This window comes from Ammospiza nelsoni, chromosome 11 (genome assembly GCF_027579445.1).
Source record: "Ammospiza nelsoni isolate bAmmNel1 chromosome 11, bAmmNel1.pri, whole genome shotgun sequence".
In the NCBI taxonomy this organism is placed as follows: Eukaryota; Metazoa; Chordata; class Aves; order Passeriformes; family Passerellidae; genus Ammospiza; species Ammospiza nelsoni.
Window position 1 is genome coordinate 14,370,106 of NC_080643.1, and position 13,961 is coordinate 14,384,066.

The following is a 13,961-nucleotide window of genomic DNA, read 5'->3' on the forward strand; positions in this document are numbered from 1 at the left end:
AAATCCCAGCAAAACAGCCCCCATGAGAGAAGCAGAGAAGTGTTATGAGCATTGCTGTCAGCAAAGCTGGTTCCTGCCCAGCATGTGGCCAGCTCCACTCCCATTACAAGGCAACTGGAGCGGAGAAAGAACTGGGCGGAGGAAGCTGCTTTCCCTCTCAAAAACAACTCTTGTCAAAACAGCTGCTTTGCAGAGAGCTCATTACAGCATCAGTTTATATCCCTCTATTTGTCCATATGTCGGGCTTTCTTTGAGAGATTTAAATTTTATGTTCTTTGTTCTTATCTTTCACCAATTTGAATTAATTTGTACAGTTTTATTGTATGTTTTTTGGAAGATGCTTTTATTTAGCCACAGTAACCCCCTGCAACATTATAGGCTGGGGATGGTATGGCTGGACAGTGCCCAGCAGAAAATGACATGGGGGTACTGGTCAACAGCTGACTGAACATGAGCCAGCAGAGTGCCCTGGTGGTCAAGAAGACCAATGGCCCCTGGCCTGGATCAGGAATGGTGTGGCCAGCAGGAGCAGGGAGGTCATTCTGCCCCTGTGCTCGGCACTGCTGATGCTAAGCCTTGAACGCTGTGTCCAGCCCTGGCCCCTCAGATTGGGATGTTGAGACACTTGAGCTCATCCAGAGGAGGCAACGAGGCTGGAGAGGGGCTGGGAACACAAACCCTGTGAGGAACCACTGAGGGGGCTGGGGGTGCTCAGCCTGGAGAAAAGGAGACTCAGGGGTGACCTCATCACTCTCTACAACTCCCTGAAAGGTGGCTGTGCTCAGGTGGGGTTGGTCTCTTTCTCCAGGCAGCACTGACAGAACCAGAGGACACAGTCTTAAGCTGTGCCAAGAGAAATATAGGTTGGATATTAGGAAAAAGTTTTTTACAGAAGGAGTGATAAAGTGCTGGAATGGTTTGCCCAGGGAGGTGGTAGAGTCCCAATCCCTGGATGTGTTTAAAAAAACATTGGATGTGGAACTGAGTGCCATGGTTTAATTGAGGTGTTGGGGCATGGGTTGGACTTGATGACCTTTAAAGGTCTCTTCCAACCCTGTGATTCTGTGATTTCTGGTCTTGCCCTGGGTGGCAGGGCTGTGCTGATGGGAAGACTCACCTCAACCTTGCCAGGCTCAGCCATGAGCATGCCCTGGAACACCTTAGAGAGGTCTCTCAGGTTGAAGGTGTAATGTGACTTTGCTGGTGTGGGCAGCAGCTGGGATGTGATGATCGTATACACGGAGATCGTGGCATCGACTAAGGGCTCGTTCAAGTCCTTCACTGCATCTGCTCCCGCTGCAGAGACAGAAGTAGTCAGAGAGGATGTCAAGATGGTAACTCTGGGCTGAGAAGGTCTTTGTGGTGCAGGAAGGTGGCACTAAGGGGCAGAAGTGCTGGCTAGCACTTGGGCAGGAACACACTTTTTTCTGCTTTTTTCTCAGAGACAGTGAGGGACCTGTCCAAGCACCTGCTCCACTGCAGTGCACAGCTGCTAATGGGTTTATCAACTAATGTGAACCAGATTTGGGGGTGGAAGAATGCTTTACAGCCATTCTGTGGTGTGAAGAATTCATGCCCCCCAGGAACAGAGGAGGCACTGCCAGACAGGTAATTGATACCTACCTGAAATATTCCAGACAGGTTTTCCTTCTCCTTCCTTGCACTCCTGCAGTGAAATCTCAGCTACTTTTAAGCTAGAAGGTGTGAGTGCCCTCTTAGCTACACCCCCTGCAATTCATTATGCTCAGCAAATGCAAAGCCACTGAGGAATAATTTCTTATGCAATAGTCTGGCAAGATTTAAACACAGCTGCCAGTTTTAGAGCATAATAATTTTTTTCTCCCAATGAAGTTTTTTACAAATACTCCTGGAGAAGTAGAACCCTGTGACACCCCAGCATTTTGCACTTTTTTGCATGTTTTCAAAAATCCTTTAATTTCTTTCTAAATCACAGCTAGGTGTTTCAGTGTGCCCCTGAGATCACAGTCAGGTACTGATGCTTCTGCATATTGCAAGCACTCAGAGAGCTCTGCTTTGCTTCTCCCATAGCTGACTATTCTCACTCCTTTCTACTGGCAGATTTGCAGATGAGGGCATATTTGCAAAGATGATCCTCAATTCCCACCCTGTCAAGTATAAGAGGACTCATTTCACTCCAAATGAACCCTTTTTTCATGGTGGCTGTAGCACCATGCTCAGATCCACCCTGCTCAGCTGTCCACAGGCTGCAGCAGATGGAGAGTAACAGAAGGCTCTGCTTCCACAGAAGGCTGTTGTCTGGACAAGTGTCTGTCTGCTGAATGCACAGGTAAGCTGTGCCATGCTGTGCTCACCAGCTCGTTCTGTTTACAGTCCCCCTCCTCTTTCTGCTCTTACTTACGCACTGGATTTCTGTAACTTTTTTCTCCTAGGAGTCCATCTAAAAAAAGACAAAAAAATTAGTTCCAGCTTTACCTGCTGAGGTTAAGAATATCTGCATCACCCATCACAAACAAAATCCTCTTTGAAAGGCCCAGGCTATAGGATAACATAATGAAACTGTGAAAGGCAAAGCTGAAGTTTGCTGATTTGCACCAGCAGAGTTTGGCCCTGAGACTAAATAGGGTATGAACTCTCTGTTTGCTAAGCCTCATAAAACACTTTCCCTAAAGCATCTTTGAGTGACTACTGCAAGTTCCAGCTTTCAACACTTTGATCAGATCATCAATATTAATTGCTCCCCTTCCAAACTCCATTGCCATCAAGGTGACTTTCAACATGAGGAGAAGGTGGCAGTTTTCTGCAGGACTTACCCATCCAGCTGCCAAGAATGGTGGAGAAGATCTTCCTCTTGCTGCCTTCATCCATCTCAGTGAAGGAGAGGTAGTTGAAATGGCGAGTGAGCCGTGGAGTGACAGGATTTCTCCCCCCTCCAGGAGGTCCCATGGCACAGACGAAATTAATATCTACCAGCTTCTTAAAAGTACCTTTGAGAGTGCAAAATCAGGAATGATTTTGTTGTAGCTAAAATCCCTCACCACAGATCTCCAGGGCAGGTACACCTATCTAACAGGCCAGCTCTTGCCAAGAGCTCTGGCCAGGGATGTGGCTCGTACCGATCTGTTTGCGGTCGTACCAGCCGTGGTGGTCCATCCACTGCCGCAGCAGCTCGATGGGAGGCTGGGCTCCAAACTGCTCCAGCATGGGCATGTTCAAATCATCAATAAAAAATATGAAATACCGACCAACTGGAGGACCATACACTCCCTTCCGCCTGCAAGGACAGAACCCGTGTCAGGACACAGGAAAGGTACTTCTAACTCGATTCAAATGGATGATTTTTTTTCTCTGGATGCTTTCTGAGTCAACAGTTTTAGCTATTTTTTTACACTTGATACACTCCTTTGTAAGGGCCTTTGCACCAAAAAGATCTGGAGCACTGGCTTCTCTCCAAGTGAAATTTTGTCTACTTATGCTCAATGCCAAGGAGCAAATGAGTGCAAATAAAAGCAAAGCTTGAGCCCATGAATTTGTTGGAAACTTCAAACCAGTGGCTGACCAGAGAGGTGAAATGGAAGCTGTTTACTGTGGGGAGTGGGATTGTGGGTGGGCAGCCGCATTTTCTCCCTTCATCACTTTCTGTAAAGATCCCACACCAGGGTTTGCAAACACCTGTGCTGTGAAATGTAGTATTTCTGGAATAACTAGAATTGGAGCAACTTTTACCAACCCTCACTAATCCTTCTCACTTCCTTGCCATTATAACAAACTATTATTGGTGCTCACAATCCCAGCTCAGATGTGCTGTGTGTCCTACATGTTATCCACAGCTATCCATGCTCAGGGCCTCTTCAGGTCTTGGGGTGAAACTATATAGTCAAGGTGATAGAAACACTGAGCTCAGGGATACTGCCTTTGCACACAGAGAAAGGAATCTTGCCTCTTATCCAGTTTGCTGTCGATGAGATCCTGGGTTTGGTTAGAAGAGGTGCGTGCTGAAAACATCAGGAAGTGGGCGATGTATTTGTTAGGCAAGTTCTTCAAGAGCTTGTCAGCAATTGTGAGAGTCTTCCCTGTGCCAGTGGGACCAATGCAAAGAACCTAGAAGCACAATCAGCAATGCAGCATGATCATAGGCAGGCAGCCTATTTTCCAGAACTCTGACACTGGCTGGAGGAAATGCAGCCAGAAAAGAGGTTACTGCTCTTTTAGGCATTTGAAGGTTGGGAGAGGGTGTCTTGGACTTGCTTCTTCAGTAAGGTCAGCTGCCCAACACCAAAATCTCTTGGTGTGGATGGAATCCAACCAGAGAAGTACAAAATGGAACTGTAGGAAACAGGTAAAGAGGGATGGTCATGGGCTATCTAGCAATTGCTGCATTTTGGTTGAACAACTGTGTGTTGATATCCCTTTGGGGTGCTGCCAGGGTGCCTGGGGACTGAATGGATAACTCTTAGTGCTTAAGAACAGATTTGGTGCAGAGAAATACAAATCCATGGAAGTGGGATATAATCTCAAAGTATTAGGCAGCTGTTAAGTTCTGACTGCACTGGGAGAAGAAGAGGTTGAATCAAAAATTCAAAAACAAGGCTGGGCACGTACTGGCTTATAGTTGGTGAGCAGCAGCTCCAGCAGATAGGCCATTCGAACTGTGTTCATCGTGGGCACAATAATGTCACAGAAGTTGGTGTCTGGAACCATGGTGAACGTTGCTGTAGCATCCAGCCACACCTCCCAGTGCACCTGCAAGATTGGAGTCTGCTTAGAGGGGGCATCTATCCCTTCTACGAAAAGGAAAACTATTTCTGCTATTTTCCCTGTCACTGCTCCTTGTGTAATAGCTCAGATTCTGAAGAGAAATTCAGGTTTCCAGCCCCTCTGTTGAGCCTTGCCACCCTTACCTTTCTGTATGGAAATGCTGGGAGTGTTTGACTCATTACTTTTGGGAGGGACAGAGCCCAAGACTTAGAGATCATTGCCCCAGCAGCAACACATCTGCCCGGCCTTCTGAGAATTGGGATCAAAGCTGGATGGAGCACTTGTGACATCTGCAAGAACAGGAATTCTGCCCATGGTAAAGGGCCAAAGGGGGCTTATCTGGGCTCCTGTCTTCCTGTTCTGTGCCATCACCCATGTCACACTCAGAGGCACATGAGGTTTTCTACTTGTACAAGATATGGATCTCTTGTGCTAGACTGAAGCTGCAGATAAGCCTCCCAGAGGCCACTATACAAATGAGATAGAGCTTCTGCCAGGGCAGTGCTGGAGAATACAGGAGAAATCTGCATTCCTGACCACCCCATGTGGCCTTCCCAAAGAGACCACACTGGTACCTTCTGTTAAGCACCTTACAGTCATGTAGGGTTCTTTGTTTCCTTTTAGGAAGGGGAAGCATTTTCCTTGCTTCCTAAATTCCTTTTAGTCCAGAGTCTGATGACTGTCAGTCAAAATGACCCTGACATGCCCTACACTGCTGTCTCTTGTGAAAAAGATGGAATATTTATCTGCCTTGCTGCTATTCCAGACTCTGCTGCACATAGCTCTTCTGCTGCTGTTCACTGCTTTCTAACACAGACAGCTCTATCCATATGAGCTCCCTCCTGTCCTCCAGCAGCCGCACCTGTGCCACCCCCCACTTTTCTGAGCACTGACAGAGACACACAGGTCTCAACTGACCAGCTCTCAGCTCAGCTTTGAAAGATCTGGTTCACAGCTCTGAAGGCAAGAAATTGCCTTCTTGAGTCAATGAAAAGCCTAATTTTGATTTAAACATACCTGTTTGCTTCCCATAGGCCTTTCTTCTTTGCCCTTAATGAGAAAATCCTACCAAATCCTGTAGGACTGTGTCACTTCCTGGTCCCTCCTCCTAAATTACTCAGCTTGGAATTAAAAGTTAAATATTTTACCTCTTTATGGACATCCTCATCATCTTCTTCAGTACTGCTAAGCCCAGCATCATCCAGTTTGTAGTCATAAACCAGTCCTTCTTCTGGGAAGAGTAAGCGGATCTGTGAGAATAAAGCTGTGATGAACCTGGCTGCCATTCAGCTCACTTCACAGGAGGATTTGCACGACTTCAAGGAACGCTTTACTAATGGGATGCTACCCAGGCCAGGGGGCTCAGGTCTCTCCCAGAACTTCCAGCTCCAGGGGTCCCAGTGAGAGAGTGGCATACCAGATGCCCACAGGAAGTCCATCCAAAGCCTCCAGGAGTAGCCCCACGTTTCTCTTCACAGAGAAAAGCAAGGCACAATTCTTCCCAAGAATATTTCTGGAATTCACATTCTCTGAACCTCAGAGAAAGAAAACACAACTCTTATCATGTGCTGTGCCTGTGTTTGTGCAAAAGTAGAATGCAATATTAAAGATTGTTTATCCAAAGTGATGGTGTTTTGTTTTCTTGGACTATCAGGGCCAGGAGTGTGTGTGTGTCGGGACTGTCAGGTGACAGTCCCAAGATTCTGTGAAGTGTGAGAGTTGTGTGCAGGGTTGAGTGCTTGGCAGATTCAGTTTTAGATGTATAGAACAATATAGTATAATAAAACAATTAATTAGCCTTCTGATATCAATGGAGTCCTCCTCATCATTCCTCCATTGTCAGGGCCCTCTCAGCATTGCAATATCCAGGCACTCAGCTTTGATCCCCATTCCTCGCTACTAATTTCTCTACAATGAGAGAAGATCTGCTTTTTCTTTACTCACCCTTTCCTTTGACATCTTCTTCCTGAGCCATGAGCTAAAGGCCTCACGACCTTGGGAATCTCCAGTAGCTCCCACACTCCAGATCAAGGCAAATATAAACCAAGGCTCAATCAGCTCACCCATACGAGCCATCTTCTCCCGGGGAATTGTTTTAAGTCCCTTAGAACCAGAGACAAGTAGAAGAAAAATTCTCAGGTATAATTATGGCACACAAACCCCAGACTCCTCTTAATTTGCTCATAATTCTATTCAGCTTCTAGTTTTTCCTAGCCAGTTTTTCAGAGGCCTTGTTAATATATTATGTGGATTAAAATTTGTTGTTTCATTGGTGTACTTGAGAGACTCCCTTTGCTGAACTAATGTCACTCAACAGGAGATGGGAAAAGAATTTAGTCTTAGGTTTTTAATCTGAAAATTGTCCAGCCTTCTTCAATACTAATTCTCAAAGGACCTGCAATCTGAAGTGCATCACTGCTCAACTCTGATCTCTGCTTTCCCCTCATTCTCCAATTCCCTCTATATAAATAAAAGTGAACCTCTACCCTCCAGCCTGGTAGGCACAGAGCTTATCTTGTATTCCTTCAGTGGGCAGAGCATAATCCTTCCAGGTTTACCTGTGATTTGCTGGATGCTGTATTACCTTCTGCCACATAGATGAGCTACAGCATGATCTTTCTGCACCAACATCTTGTTCTCTGGTGACTAACCCTTTCCATGACTTAGTGTCCTTAAGAGTTACAGACACAAGGAACAGTGATAGAGGTAGGAAAATCTACCTTGATGGGAATGAAAGGCTGATACAAACATTCCAAGAGCACGAGGAGACTCATTGTGAGGTTACCATCTGTAGAAGTAATTATCTCCTTCACAGAGCTTCGTAAAAAGTCGATGGACTCCTGGAAAGACAGGCAGGGACAGCTCAGTGTCACCATCCAGCACAGCTGTCTTTGGTTTTACCTGCTTGTTCACCTCCATCATGTTGTGTTTAGCAGGGAGACTGTGACTGAGAATGCTGTTTCCAACTGTATCCCAAGTACCACCATTTTTTACTGGAGAAAAGCAAGACAAGCCCTTTGGTTCAGTCTCAACACCAAGAAACCTCTGGGCCTCCCTTTTGCTTCTATGCAACAGTTACATGCATCTTGTGCTATCGCTGCTGTAAAATGGTTTGCTCCCTTTAGAGCCTTCCTTTGTAGCTCCAGGTTCTTCATTAAAATAATGGCTTATCAGCAGAGTAAAAATAACAAGACTTGTTTGTACAACCTTCTCCCTGGAGGGACTCCACTCTAAGCTAGTGAACTGCACTAGGGATGATTTTGTCCAGAAGATAATTTTAAAATGAAATAAAACCAACTACAATGACCAATAAGACTTAGTCACATCTACAGAGATCAGTGAGTAACCTGTATTAAAGCCACAAAATACACAGAGAAGTTTCCATGATAGATATTATGGTAGGAAATGTTCCCACAATGTCATCTAAATCCAGGCCTTGACATGTCTGGACTGGTTGATGATCAAGATGACATGGAAAGGCTGGAACAGAACAGAAGCTCACCTGGAGGAATCTCCTGAAGAGAGATGCCAGCTGGGGTGCGAAGCGTTGCATGACTTCTGGCACATTTTTCAGCCAGCATTCAGTGAAAGGGTCTAGCCCCAAAATGCTGGGTTCCAGGTAAACCATACCACAGCGGGAGACTGTGGCAGGGGAAGCAACAGCCAAATCCTGGACTTCAAACATCATGGTCATGCCCTAGAAATTAGAAAAGAAAAGAAAGGATAAGGACCTGCTCAGTTTTGATACGTATTTCAGTGCAGGGAGGAAGGAGTACAGACTACATGCAGCAAAAGTGGGAGGGATGAGTTACCTCTGTCATCTTGATGATTTCCCCTGAGCTGAGGCACAGCTTCTTATTGTCATCAAGTACTGTGTTCATGTTCTCAATCCACAAAGCATCCACTGGCCCATCAAACATGTACCACTTCTTGCTGGAGTCACTGGCCACGGTTCCCCGACGCATGAGTGTGGAGAAGATCCCGTCTGTCCTGAAAGGCAGCAGGAAAGCAGGGCTTGGCCCATTCTGGTTTTGCTGAAATACATGGCAAAGTTCCTTCCACAAAAGGCAATCTTATCCTGCTTCATATGTCTCTCTTATCCATGAGCTGCAGAAAGGTGCACCTCATTGTTTTTTTTACTGAGCCACATCTCAGCCTGAGTGACATCACAAAACAACTTCTTTGGGCATCAGGATCTGGAATTCATTTAACTATAAGATGTCAAGCTTCCCTTTAACATCTATGTCCTCAGTGAAGAATAAAGAGGCCTTGCTAGCATCCAGTTCAGGTTACAGGCAGATCATCTGCTCTCTGGAGGTGCCTCTTTTTTTCTCAAGGTTAAAAGGATAAATCCAGGCTAAAGAGCATGACCCTACCCTCTTTATAACTGAAGTTCCCCATCCTCAGCTGCCTGTGAACCCGGGTGATGCTGGAGCTGGTGACCAGGAGAGCAGACACATGGAATGCTGGCTGTTGACAGCAAGAATTTAATCTGTACATGCAAACCTTGAGCACAGTTTCCATTCAGACCCTGGACTCAACTCCTGCTATTAAATAATTATTTGTTATTTTTATAGTACTAGTGAATTCCAGGGTATTGTTATTGAGATGAAGGGAAAACAGTCTGTTCTAAAGCTCAGCTGATTAAAGCAGATGGATTTGTCTGTAAATATATTTTACACAATTGCTGTATTTTTCTTTTTTGTCACATTGACATGCCCATGTAGAGTCACATCATAAATAAACTGTTGAGCTTAATTTGAGCTCCTGTAAAATGTCCTTCAGCAAATATGTACCACATCCTAAGCTGGGAAGCTCTGGTCACAGAATCAGTAATGGTTAATGGCTTGCACTTTTCCTAGAGGTAGTTAGTTTTATATATGTTTAATTTCCCTCATTTTACAGAACATAGTTATTAGTTTTGCCCTGAGACAAGTGCTGGCTGACAGGGCCAAAGGGAGATTCACACTACTTCTCACATCCTAGCTTATGGATAAAGTGAGCTGCAAAGTCAACCTCAGGTCACTTATGGAAACACAAGCAGTAGGACCTGACTATAAAGAGGCCAAGTGGGCTATTGGTTCTTGTTCCCAAACCATGTAAGCAAGCAGGAGCCCTGGCAACAGCAATGAAATTTCTCTTTATGTCTCAAAGTCATTCCTCATCACTCAAGGATACCAGAGTATTTATACAGAACAATTCAAGTGCGCAGTACGGAGGTCACTTTTCTTCAGAAGCAAAGCAAGTTCTTTTAAGCTGCTGTATCTTAGGAGCAGGGGCATGTGCTCCAAAGCTATTGAATTATTGTTCTGCAGTTAATGCTGTGAGCTGAGCTGCAGGAACTGTCTGGGCATGTGCTGGCAGTCGGGCCAAGTGTACAATGAGGGATGTCAGCTTAAATCGCCGTGACTGGCTATTGTAGCTTGGTGGGGATAAGGACTTGATCTCTTCTGGTTTTGTGCCACCACCCCAAACGGTTCTCAGCCTTGGAGAGAAGACGCTCAAGACCAGAAAAGTGTTTTCTGTCTGGAAGAAAGGAAAGAAGGTTTTGTACTTTACCATTCATGCGTTAGCAAGTTGAACTCTCCATAAAGCTGGCCCATTGTGATGGATTTGGGATTCAGTACAAAGTAGCGGACTTCTTCGTAATTCCCACCACTGGCTGCAGGCTGACCTTTCAGTGATGTCATTGCAGCTGCCAGGACTTCATAACTCTGCAAAAGCAGGACAGCCAGAGACTTAACTGCCATGGCTCCAGAGCAACAAAGCCACTTGCTCTTACAGCGACTGCATTCAAATGCAGTGAGAAAAGACACATAGTGAAGGGTATCATAGTATGGAGACCCTTGACTGAAATAAAAGCTCAGAAATTAAGCACTCCATATGCAGTGGAGGAGGAAGTTAGATCTGTGGAAGAGGCCTAAAGCACCTAGAGAGGTCAAAGTATATCTCAACCTTAGAAAGAACTAATGAGCAGAACTAATGAGCCTCAGTCTAATCTCACAGCTCAAAAGTGAACCAGTAATATACCTCCCCGTGGCTATAAGTTATTACTAACAGGCAGCATCTTTGTGTCCTGACTTCTATCTGAGAGAAGCTTTAAATGCCAGTATGGGTCTTCTGTGAAACAACCCACTGCATCACTAGGTAGGTGATGGTTTGCTGGGGCCAGCACAGTGTCTCACCCATACCTTTGTCTTCCCAGAACCTGTTGGTCCCACCAGCATCAGGCCGTGACGAACTACGGTGGTCTCGTACAGCTGGATGCATTTAATCACAAAACCTGTACAGGAAGATGATGCAGAGTGGGCCTGGGCACACACCTCTTTCCTAGGGCAGCATGCTGGACTAAAAGCCCAGGTCCAGAGGGAGCTTGTGGAGAGCCTTTCTCCTCACCATCAACATCCTTCAGATTTGCCTGGATGCAGGATTTGCGGATGGCCTCTTCCAGGATGCCATAATCAACAGGCGTTTCTTTGATATTAGGAAACAAATCTGAGACAATACCATTGAAGAGCTTGAGGTCATCCTGCAGGAATTTGGGTACGTTGGCATCCCTAATAGCTCGCAGGCAGATCAGCTCCTGCAAGGATTTGAGAATTCAGGACTTCAGAGATCTTTCCTCTAGTATGAGGCTGCAGAAAAGGCTCCATAATCTATGTCAGTGTGAAATACAAGCATGGTTACCTCATCCATATCAGGATTCTCTCTTTTGAGATTGCCAGCTGTTGAGATGACGGTCTTCACAGCTCTCATCCCAAAGTCATAGTGATCCTGAAAAAGGCACAGAGGAAATAGTATCATCAGACAGAGGAGCACCATCTTAAAAAGTAAACTTAGGCATGCACTCAGCTAACAGTTAAGAAAAGAAAAATGACATGCCTTCAGAACAATTCCTCCTTCATCCAACCCTATTCTCAGTAGCCTTCAGCCAACTAATTAGTCCTCAGCTGTACAGTCTATGAATGAGGAAGATGAGAATAAGTACACAATGAAAAATCCTAGATGGAAGGAAAAGCAGGCAGGGCTGTTTATCTAAACTGTCCTGTCATTGTAATCCTAAATAGGATTTAAGGTGAATCCAAGTCTAGCCACAAGAGCAGAAATGAGGGAGGGAAGGGAAGGGGAGAGAGAGAAACAAAGAGAGGAAGGAAGAGAGGAAGAGAGGAAGAGAGGAAGGAAGTGTCGGAAGAAAGGAAGTGTCGGAAGGAAGTGTCGGAAGGAAGTGTCGGAAGGAAGTGTCGGAAAGAAGGAAGGAAGTGTCGGAAGGAAGGAAGTGTCGGAAGGAAGTGTCGGAAGGAAGTGTCGGAAGGAAGGAAGGAAGTGTCGGAAGGAAGTGTCGGAAGGAAGTGTCGGAAGTGTCGGAAGGAAGGAAGTGTCGGAAGGAAGTGTCGGAAGGAAGTGTCGGAAGGAAGGAAGGAAGTGTCGGAAGGAAGGAAGTGTCGGAAGGAAGGAAGGAAGTGTCGGAAGGAAGGAAGTGTCGGAAGGAAGTGTCGGAAGGAAGTGTCGGAAGGAAGTGTCGGAAGGAAGTGTCGGAAGGAAGTGTCGGAAGGAAGGAAGGAAGTGTCGGAAGGAAGTGTCGGAAGGAAGTGTCGGAAGGAAGTGTCGGAAGGAAGTGTCGGAAGGAAGTGTCGGAAGGAAGTGTCGGAAGGAAGTGTCGGAAGGAAGTGTCGGAAGGAAGTGTCGGAAGGAAGGAAGGAAGGAAGGAAGGAAGGAAGGAAGGAAGGAAGGAAGGAAGGAAGGAAGGAAGGAAGGAAGGAAGGAAGGAAGGAAGGAAGGAAGGAAGGAAGGAAGGAAGGAAGGAAGGAAGGGTGGGTGTAGTGACCTTTCTGAGATATGCTATCAAGGCACAAGGCACCAAGAAAACGTGGATACTTCATGCCTAGGCTGGGAAAGTCTCACATTTCAAAAACAATCTTGGACATTAAGGCATCTACCTGGGAACTGAGCTGTTCTGACAATAGTTTGAATGTTGTGGTGATCTTCTTTGCAAGGACTTTGGCTTCATTAAACCCAAAGGAGTAGAGTGAGATCTCAGCAATCATGGAGTAATCTGGGACCATCATAGCCACAGGACGAAAGAGAGCCTGGAACACACAGATCCAACACAATGTTCAAACCACTGCCGTTTCTTGTTTTTTTCCCCAGCAAACTGAAAAGGCTGAGTATCCATTCCAGACTGTTTAGAGGACACAAGATTAGTGTGCCTGGCAGCTGTCACTGCAGCATCCCTGCAGACTGCATCTGAACAGTGCCATTTCCTTACACGTGGTTCAAATCTCAAAGTGATCCTGGAGACTCTCCAGAAGCATCACACCCTAACTCTTGTCATGGACACACTGGTGGGTCCAGGTAGCACCCAGCACCTTTATTGCCCCTCTTCTCTCTGTCTGTGCAGCCTGCCCTCCTTACCTTCAGGTTATCGGGCAGCTCCGTGCGCCCAGCATACCCTGGGTTCATTGTGACAAACACTGCACAGGATGGCATCAGTGGGATCTCTGTGCCTTCAAATATGAAGGTTTCCACCTGGAAAATTAAAAATATGATCATCCTTGAAGAACAGAGTCTGACCTGCAAACTAAATAGTGTAGCAGAATCTTCCAAGAGGAGAACAATAGCTTTTAGTTGTTAAATTATAAAGCACAAACACACACAGCTGCCCACAACAGTAGTGACTCAATCTGGTCCCATTGCAGGAACCCAGTATTACCAGCAATATTTTTCCCTGTATACAAGACTGGGCTTGTGGAAGATTTACTGATAGGTTAAAATTTTCCTTTTTTTCTTTTAAACTCTTGAACAGACTTCTATCCCTTCAGCTGTAAACAAACATCTTTCCATTTATTTTGCACTAGAGATCAGACCTGAATTAATTCATGGCAAAGAGGGCAAAGAGAAACCTAAATCCTTTTTAAAGCTGTGTAGGTAGTAATTTCAGATGGGGGATAAAGTAATGCAGAAGAATTTACAGAGAGCAAGTTTCTAATTCCAAGCCAAAGTCAAGGAGATTCAGGTCTTAACCCTTCTGGGCCTCCAGAGAACAAAGCAGAGGCTGGCTGCTAGAACGGCTGACAGCTGAATCTCCATTAAAAACAACAGTTCACAACAATTCACTTTACAATGCAACTCTGTGTGCACCAATATGGGTTTTTCTATATATACTGGGTTTTGTGAATCCACCAAAGGTTGGTTAACACATTTAGACAAATTTGGTGCTGAGCAAC

The 13,961-nt window shown here is 45.5% G+C and overlaps 1 protein-coding gene across 1 annotated transcript in view; it reads right to left on the minus strand.

Annotated features, from left to right (window-relative positions):
- DNAH1 (dynein axonemal heavy chain 1) overlaps window positions 1-13,961 on the minus strand; it is a 68,367-nt gene that overhangs the window by 23,251 nt on the left and 31,155 nt on the right. The window contains exons 30-46 of the mRNA XM_059479982.1: window positions 13,150-13,263; window positions 12,675-12,824; window positions 11,425-11,511; window positions 11,134-11,320; window positions 10,929-11,020; window positions 10,297-10,451; window positions 8,550-8,727; window positions 8,240-8,434; window positions 7,458-7,577; window positions 6,682-6,840; window positions 5,886-5,987; window positions 4,582-4,722; window positions 3,920-4,080; window positions 3,096-3,253; window positions 2,793-2,966; window positions 2,381-2,419; window positions 1,118-1,296 (exon numbers count right to left, since the gene is read on the minus strand). Of these exons, the coding sequence (XP_059335965.1) occupies window positions 1,118-1,296; window positions 2,381-2,419; window positions 2,793-2,966; window positions 3,096-3,253; window positions 3,920-4,080; window positions 4,582-4,722; window positions 5,886-5,987; window positions 6,682-6,840; window positions 7,458-7,577; window positions 8,240-8,434; window positions 8,550-8,727; window positions 10,297-10,451; window positions 10,929-11,020; window positions 11,134-11,320; window positions 11,425-11,511; window positions 12,675-12,824; window positions 13,150-13,263 (2,391 nt within the window). The remainder of the gene's footprint in view (window positions 1-1,117; window positions 1,297-2,380; window positions 2,420-2,792; window positions 2,967-3,095; window positions 3,254-3,919; window positions 4,081-4,581; window positions 4,723-5,885; window positions 5,988-6,681; window positions 6,841-7,457; window positions 7,578-8,239; window positions 8,435-8,549; window positions 8,728-10,296; window positions 10,452-10,928; window positions 11,021-11,133; window positions 11,321-11,424; window positions 11,512-12,674; window positions 12,825-13,149; window positions 13,264-13,961) is intronic.